Raw genomic sequence first — 8,836 nt, 5'->3', positions numbered from 1 at the left:
GTAAAAATGGTGTTTACCGTATGATAAATAAATAAATAATGCTAAACCAATGCTGGAGGAGATCGCTTTCTAAGCGGCCGAACTTTAGACATATGTATTCAATGATACAATGTTATTCTTGAATTGAATTAAAGTACAAGTAATTATGCCTTACTCTATGACCTACTTAGTATTCCTTGTTTATATCAATGATAAAAAAAAATAAAAAAATGTTAGTGTGTGTTTTTTTGAAGTAAAAATGAAATTGAAAATTATCTATGTTTAATTTTAATATGGCCGACGACGAAGAGTTTCCACTTCACAAATGTGTTTTCAGTGGTGATTTACGTAAATTATCAGCTCTCATAAGGATTCACGACGTCTCCAAAAGAGATAAACATGGTAATGTCAACATTAATAGTATAAAACATTACCTTTGTGTAGTAAGTTCTATGTAGCTCCCAAGAGCCTAGGCCTATTTACATCCTCCCTTTTTATTTACTTGAATTAAAAAAACTTCACACAATAAGTTACGTAGATAAAATATTTCGTAACTTGTAGTTTAATGTTCTTTTAAGACGATTCATCAATCAAGTAAGGTTTTATGTTATAACCTAGCATAGAGGCCTATATCTAGGGTGGTCAAATGAACCCAACTAGTCTAGGCCTAGCCTATATCATTAACACGTTCGCGGCGGCATGGGAGCGATCGCTCCCATACGGAACCCTAATGCCATCCTGGTGGGTGCGATCGCTCCCAAGCTGCAATGCAGTACGAAATGATTTATTTTAAAGCCAGGATTAGAGATAGAAACTTGAAACCTAGCACAGTACTGCTCAATAGTATACTGTATTTTGTTGTGGTGTTGGTTGGTAGTAAATCTTCCCGTAAATCCCCGTCTGGCAATCTCAAAATTCTACTTTTGTCCCGTCTTTTTCCCTCCATTTGGCAATACAATTCCAATGGGACCGGCTACGTTACAAGCAGTGCTGCTATCTGTTGGTGTTTAGCGAACTACGTCGACTCTCGTTGTAAAGCAGGACATCCTCGCACGTTGTTTGCTATTTGTCAGCCCGAAATTGGAAAGCCAATCACACGCGGCAATCGGGTTTGTTCGATGCTGAGGGCTGCGCCGCACCTGGGATACGCCCGCCATTTGACGTGCCGCCGCGAATGTGTTAAAAGACTGGAATCTGAAAAGGCATAGGAAGAGTAGATTTTGCAAAAATAGTTTTATTACTATAATGTGAGTGTAAATTAATGTGGATATTAATATTACTAACACCCTCTAAACTTTAAACTTTGATCAACTCCACCAGCTAAATTGATAGGTAAGCCTACACATAGGCTAGGTTGAATTTCCAATAAGTTATTATTTCCATTAAATCAATTTAGGTACATAGCCTTAATGTCATTAGGAAAACGTCACATTTCTTAATAGGCCTAGGCCTAAGTTACATGTTTAAAGTGAACCAAGACACACTGTTAAGTTACATGCACAAGTTATTGTAAACATCAATTACCTGTAACATTTGTTTAGCAGCACTCGCCACTAGGAGTCACAGCCGGCAGTTGCCATCTTGCTGTAGACTGGTGAAATACCATTGCTTCATGTTGCGCCTCACGTGCTTTATAATTGGTCTTAAATGTGATTGCTGGTTTAAATTTACTTGACCCGACAGTAGGATTTACCTTGCTCACAAATAGGCCCCTGTATAGTCTTGACGAGTTGTCAAATATGATCCTTTGATGCCAGGTTGAGAAACAGACATGCTTAGGCCTACCACAGCCTAAGTTTTAAAGTTTTAAGTTTATGGTTTTTTTGTAAAGCAAGTTTTGTATCATATAATAATTATGTAAATATTAGTATAACAACGCAATCTATCCGACATACTTCGGTCAAAGATTTAGACAACAAGTATTCAAGTATGAGAAAAGTGAAAAGGCATCATTAGTAACTTAGGTACCATTTTGAGTTATCAATACTTAACATAGGCCTAAGTTATTTTAGATTAACTTACTGGTATAACTTAGTACAAGAAGACTAAGCCCTGACATCTAAAATTAGTTGATCATCAGCACTTTTTATGGCTGTTTACTAAACTTAAGTTTAATTTTCTTTCATAGGAAACACTGCTCTCCATCTTGCAGTCATGCTGGGTCGCAAAGGTGAGTTACTGCATTTAGGGTATTTCTTTAGGAAAAGTAGGTAACAGTTTGATTAAAATAGCATTTATTATCTTATAGACGAGTCGATTTAGCCCAAAAAAGCCTCTAAGATAGAACAAATTCCAACAAATGGTTTTTCGACGGTTTTTGGTAGTAATAGGTGTAGAAAGTACCAGGAAAAAAGTCTACCAAAATCGGACAACCGGAAGTCGGGTTTTTCCAAGATGGCCGCCGTGAGGCCCTCAAATCTACAAGATGACTGCAAATTCGTCGATTCATAGTTCCAGGATTAGCCGATTTCCACGAAAATTGGCAAACACATGTAGAACTATATTTCCAACCTTAAATATGAAAACTAGGCAGACAAAGTAACCCAAAGATGAATTTTCAGGGTATTATGTGCTAAAAAATAAGATTTTTTACCTCAAATATATGTTTTTCTAATATTTTGTACAAAGTTTGTTATAATTTCAAATTTATTTTTCCACCATTAGATTCAACACAAAAAACCTAACAATTTAGTATATTGAATCTTTGTTCTGCTTCAATTTGTTACAGAGATATTGAAAGTATTAACTTTAGTATGTTTTCTTGCCGAGATAACTCAATGTTAATCTTATGGAGAATAAGTATAAATATTAATATAATTTTTCATGAAACCTATATAGATAAGACTTTTTGTTCTGCTTCATATTATCTGTTTTAATATTTTTTTACTAAAAATTCCTTTTTTGGTGTACCATTGCAGCAAACCTACGTATTCGGTTTCTCAGTTTTAATCATAAAGAGAATAAGCAAAAATAAATTTCTTATTAGTCCAAGAAGTATAGAATATAACCTTAAAAACAATACAAGAAAACGTTTTATGGTTTTATATTGTAGTTTTGGGTGTGCAGAGTCGGATTTTCCCAACATTGGACAAATTTTGAAAAAAAGATACCATATGCATTTTCTATGCACAATTTTCTAAATATTGACTTGGGACCAACATCGATATTTATTGGGTGGTCAGTACTTCATTTCGATTGGAAACGTATTTTGGCCGCCATTTTTGATCCACCTTATTGGATATAATTTTTTGTTGTTGTGACATATTACTACTATACATACTAGATTTTCACACATATTCCATTGCCGAAATCCGTTTTTAAATACATTTTTTTTTGTTTTGAACGTTTTGTACTTTGACATTTTTTTAAGATTATTTCTCTTATCTTCAGTTAGTAGTTCATTCTTAAATATTTAATGATGTAAGGGCTTTCATTTGAGCTATTGATCATTAAAATTGGACAAGTTAGAGACGAGCTACCAATCCCAACAAAATATTAAATTTAACTTTTTATAAATCAGTTTTTATTACATGATTTATATCTCGGGTTCTTAATACGTCACCAAGTTCTTTCTGGTCTCAAATTACTCAGTAGAGAATTAGGTTTTTTATTTTATTAGTCACTAAATAATATCTGACTAATTAATAAAAAATGAGTCATGCACCTTAATTTAATATTAAATTATTTGCATTTGAAATTTGTCTTTAGTTAAGTACATATATCCCCAATTCTAATAACTCCCAATAAATAACCTATAACTACAGTAAAAGTCAATACTTTAATGAATCTTTTAAGATTTTAAAGAGCATTGGGAGTTATTTTTCGATTTGGGGGTATATGTCTTACACTAAAGACAAATCTCGAAAAAAAATATTTTTAAATAAGACACACCCATATTAAATTTGTCACATGTTATTAAGTGATTAAAAAAATTAACCCAAACATTTACTGAGTAATATGAAACCAGAAAGAACTTGGTGGCGTATTAAGAACCCGAGATAGAAATATTTTAATAAAAATGTATTTCTAAAAAGTGAAATTTAATATTTTGTTGGGGTTGGTAACTAGTCTCTAACTCGTCAGATTTTAATGATCAATAGCTCAAATGAAAGCCCTTACATCACTAAATGTTTAAGGCTAGAACGAACTGCAAGCGTTAATATATGTACTGGAGAAAAAATAATCTTAAAAAATGTTCAAAATACGAAATGTCCTTAAGAAATGTATGCAAGAGAATTTTCGTTTGAATATATCTTTAAAACGAAAAAAAGATATTTAAAAACTCATTTTGGAATGGGCGTGAAAATCTAGTTTAAAATAATGTTTCACAACATCGCCATTACATTAAAAAAAATTATTTATATCCAATAGGGGGATCCAAAATGACGGCCGAAAACACGTTCCCTATCGAAATGAAGAAATGACCACCCAATAAATATCGGTGGTGGTCTAAAGTCAATATCAATGAAAATGCATGTGGATTTTTTTTCCAATGATGAGAAAATCCGTCATATTAAATCTTGATTCTAGGGGTTTTCCAGTAGACCGATTTTTGGCAATTTTTACTATGTTACTCTGCATACCAAACACTACAACATAAAACCATAAAATGTTTTCTTGCATTTTTTTTAAGGTAATATTGTATATTTCTCGGACTAACAAAAAAATTGATTTTTGCTTATTCTCTTTATGATTAAGACTAAGGAACCGAATACGTAGGTTTGCTGCAATGGTAACTGCCAAAAAAGGAATTTTTAGTAAAAAAATATTAAAACAGATAATATGAAGCAGAACAAAAAGTCTTATCTATATAGGTTTCATGAAAAATAATATTATTATTTATGCTTATTCTCCACAAGATTAACATTGAGTTATCTCGGAAAGAAAACATACTAAAGTTATTACTTTCAATATCTCTGTAACAAATTGAAGCAGAACAAAGATTCAATATACTAAATTGTTAGGTTTTTTGTGTTGAATCTAATGGTGGAAAAATAAATTTGAAATTATAACAAACTTTGTACAAAATATTAGAAAAACATATATTTGAGGTAAAAAATCTTATTTTTTAGCACATAATACCCTGAAAATTCATCTTTGGGTTACTTTGTCTGCCTAGTTTTCATATTTAAGGTTGGAAATATAGTTCTACATGTGTTTGCCAATTTTCGTGGAAATCGGCTAATCCTGGAACTATGAATCGACGAATTTGCAGTCATCTTGTAGATTTGAGGGCCTCACGGCGGCCATCTTGGAAAAACCCGACTTCCGGTTGTCCGATTTTGGTAGACTTTTTTCCTGGTACTTTCTACACCTATTACTACCAAAAACCGTCGAAAAACCATTTGTTGGAATTTGTTCTATCTCAAGTGACTATATTGACTCGCCTATTATGTAGGTAGACCTAGCCTATGCTTTTCTATTCTACCAATTTGATCATCTTATAGGCATTAGTTATGATTTGAAAAAAAATCATTTATAACTTAACTTAGTGTACAACATAGCAAACTCACTGTAACTTAGAGGTTTTCACACTTTCTAGCTTCACCTTATGATCTTTCCTCAAAACCTATGAAATGCTGGTTTTCATTGTACTTAGACTGGACCGATCTTGTAATATATAAAAAAACCACTCAAGATTTGTGTCAGTGAAATTCCATCCTGGGAAGGGTTTCCCTATAAGAATTTGTCTTCCAGCACAATAATGAATAAAGATTGGAGCCAAGAACATTTTTGTAAGCCATCATAGCACATGGATGATCGGTCATTTGAAAGAAAGTAGCAAATACCCAAATGATGCGCCTCAATTTGAATAAGTCAAGTGCTGTTTTTCTTCTCTTTACTATCCAACCTTATGTTTTTATTTTTTTATTTTGTGTGTTTACGCCAGTGGCATTTTTTACGTTTTGAAAGGGAACAGTCCAAACCCTCCGGTCTTGTTACTATCTAACGTCGACCTTTTTGTTAAACAGCATCATTAATTCATAGCCCAATGACAAATGGCATCTAGGTCTGGAAACGATCTCGCATCGATTTGAGTGATATTAAGATTTGAAGGCGAGCACTATAACCAGTCGGCTACCCAGACAATTAATGTAGCCTATTGTTGACCATGGTGTTGATGGATATGAGGTATAGCCTACCTTTCACATTTTGTAGGGTATACCAATACTTACCTTTTTATGCCTCATAGGGTAATTAGCGTTACAAGGTAAACGAATCGGCATTTTAATGTTTTTTTATTGTCAGCTAGGGGTGCTAGGTAATTCGCATTTGGTGTATTATTGATTCCAAAAGATAACTTAAATTATAACTTCTTTCTGACAGAATGTGTTCATCTACTGCTCGCACATGGAGCTCCGGTCAAGGTTAAAAACAACGCTGGCTGGAGTCCTCTTGCCGAAGCTATTAGCTACGGCGACCGACAAACAAGTAAGTGCTATTGCCCTAACTTGCAATTGGTTTATCTAAAGAATAAGTAACTACCAATAGTTACATTGTGAGTTTGAATTACCGGTATCAGAAATAGATGGCGATGATTGGTTATAACTGACCTGCCATCTTTGTGTAACTGTCTTTTAAACCTGATGCCGGTACTTCATTGGTAATTATTTAATAATAAATTACAATAGACCTCGTCAAATAGAAAACTTTAAACACACTATGAAAGAAAAAAGTCCCAGGACAGTTAAATATTTCCAAAAATAATCAATATAAATATTTCCAAAAATAATTAATATAGACCTACAAAACTTGGCACCAAGTTACTGGAGATGGATATAAAACTCATTTTAACACATTATTGAAAGTAGTACGGGTCTTTAGGGAGACATCCCTCTAAGAATCATAAGATAATCCTAAATGTTAGCATAGGTTATATATTGTCTGTTAGTATTTCCTTGAATAACATAGGCCTACTAACTCAAAGTTTTTTCAAGTTCAGTTTTGTTTTATTATTAATTGAATTAGGGAGTAATGTAGTGTCGTTGTAAATTATGCCATCTTGTAATTGATTATGCTAACTACTATTGTATAAGTTAAATGGTGTTACCATGTATAAATAAAAAAATAAAAAAAATAGGTTGATATGTTGGCCTAGCCTGACATCAAATTAAAGGCCTTTACTAGTAAAATACAAAAAATCTTTGAACGGTTGCCATTTTGGAATCGGTTCTTTTAAACTTAAATTTGCGGCATTGTATTTTACTAATAAAGGCCTTTAATTTAATGTGCTAATCAACCTATGCCTTCATTTATAATTTTCTTCCAATTTCTAGCAGGCGCTCCCCTGAGGAGGTAGCGTGTACATGTAATAATATAGCATTGAAAATTCTATGAATCTTTGAACAGCTGCCATTTTTTATTTGGTTGTCCGTTTGGGTTTGCGACATTGTTTTTGACTAATAAAGACCTTTTATTTGAAGTGCATATAAACCTATGCTTATAAATTTAAGATTTTCTTCTGATCCCTAGCAGGCCCGTCCCCCTGAGGAGGTAGCGTACTTCACTGAATAGGCCTAATGTGTTAAAATTATTTTAATGCCCAGTAACTGTGTACTGGTACCAATTTTTGAAGCTCTTTCTTTATTATTTATTGAAATACTAAACCTACACATACCTATTAGTATTAATCTCATGTCTAGTATTAAGTTCAAAGTGTAAGTTCATGTATGTTAAGTATTAGTCATCCTCTTTGAAATATTAGGCCAATCTTCTTTTACTCAATTTTGTGCGCTTTTGAGCTCTATTCAAAATTAATTATACCTATTTTCCAATAGGTAGTTTTCAAAATGTTTTGTTAGAGCGGCAATACCAGGTGAGCGGTTAGTTAAATATAGGGGAACGCTAAAAAAAACTTTTCATTAACAGGTCTGCTGATGTAATGTAATTAAATTAAATCTTATAAATAGGTACTGTTGTTAGGGATTAATGTATGTTATATGATGTAGTGCATATATTTTAAGTTGTCATAGTTTATTTAACTTCCTGTCAATTTCCGCTAGGCCTATTTAGCTTGCCCCTTTTTAAAAAACTGTGACCATTCTCAAATTACTGTACTTTAATTTGATAAAACTCCACTAGGCCTACAACATGTTTCTCATATGTTTTCTCTAGTTGTTTCGCTGGTGCGCAAGTTGAAACAACAGGCTCGCGAACAGATGGAGGAGCGAAGACCTAATTTGATTAAAGCGCTTAACCAGATGGGCGACTTTTACATGGAACTGAAGTGGGACTTTCAAAGTTGGGGTGAGTGTGTTTCAGTGTTTTATCCTAGGAAATAATACTCATTGTTGAAATTACATGATAAAATTTGGACTTTTAAAATCCCACAAAATTCATCAACTTTTTAATTGAAAGATATTAGTTACAGCCCGTAGTAACCTAACCTAACCTAACGGGCAAATCATAGCTCTAATATATTTTCTTTAAGTTGCTATCCCAAGGAACATTCTTGATTCAATGGGTATCATCAATCAATCAGGTCAGCTATAAAACGTAATCTATAGTTTTGATAAAGATGCAATTGAATAATGACTTGGTTCTTTTTTATCAGTTATCTCAATTAGTATATCATAACAGATAAGTTAAACATCTTCATACCCTTCAAGGCCAAAGATTGTTCAGTGTGTAGTAGAATATTCTACACAAGCAACAATGTTATTATTCATAGTCTTACCACTTGTTTGAGGTTCTGATACGTTTCTCTGTTTAACGATTCAATTTTAAAATATTCTTCTGTGTTGGATAGTTGAATAGAATGATGATATAATCAACACTTCCTGTACTTTTGCTTAACATGCAATACAATAGACTAAATTAGAGGCTAAATTAAATACTGTACAATACAATATATTAA

General features: G+C 32.8%; 1 protein-coding gene across 3 annotated transcripts in view; it reads left to right on the top strand.

Moving 5' to 3' along the window:
• The first annotated feature begins 211 nt into the window (after positions 1-211).
• The window catches only part of LOC129005432 (ankyrin repeat domain-containing protein 13C-A-like), a 34,873-nt gene continuing 26,248 nt past the window's right edge, over positions 212-8,836 (top strand). For all 3 annotated transcript variants that reach the window (XM_054434321.1, XM_054434320.1, XM_054434319.1), the window contains exons 1-4: positions 212-381; positions 2,108-2,149; positions 6,307-6,411; positions 8,095-8,226. In XM_054434321.1, coding sequence (XP_054290296.1) covers positions 258-381; positions 2,108-2,149; positions 6,307-6,411; positions 8,095-8,226 — 403 coding nt within the window. In that variant the 5' untranslated portion in view covers positions 212-257. The remainder of the gene's footprint in view (positions 382-2,107; positions 2,150-6,306; positions 6,412-8,094; positions 8,227-8,836) is intronic.

The sequence above is a fragment of the Macrosteles quadrilineatus genome, unplaced genomic scaffold (assembly GCF_028750875.1).
Source record: "Macrosteles quadrilineatus isolate MER2022 unplaced genomic scaffold, UCM_ALF_1.0 Scaffold_21__1_contigs__length_2333173, whole genome shotgun sequence".
In the NCBI taxonomy this organism is placed as follows: domain Eukaryota; kingdom Metazoa; phylum Arthropoda; class Insecta; order Hemiptera; family Cicadellidae; genus Macrosteles; species Macrosteles quadrilineatus.
Note: the sequence above shows the minus strand (reverse complement) of the source record. Positions and strands in the feature narration are given on the sequence as shown.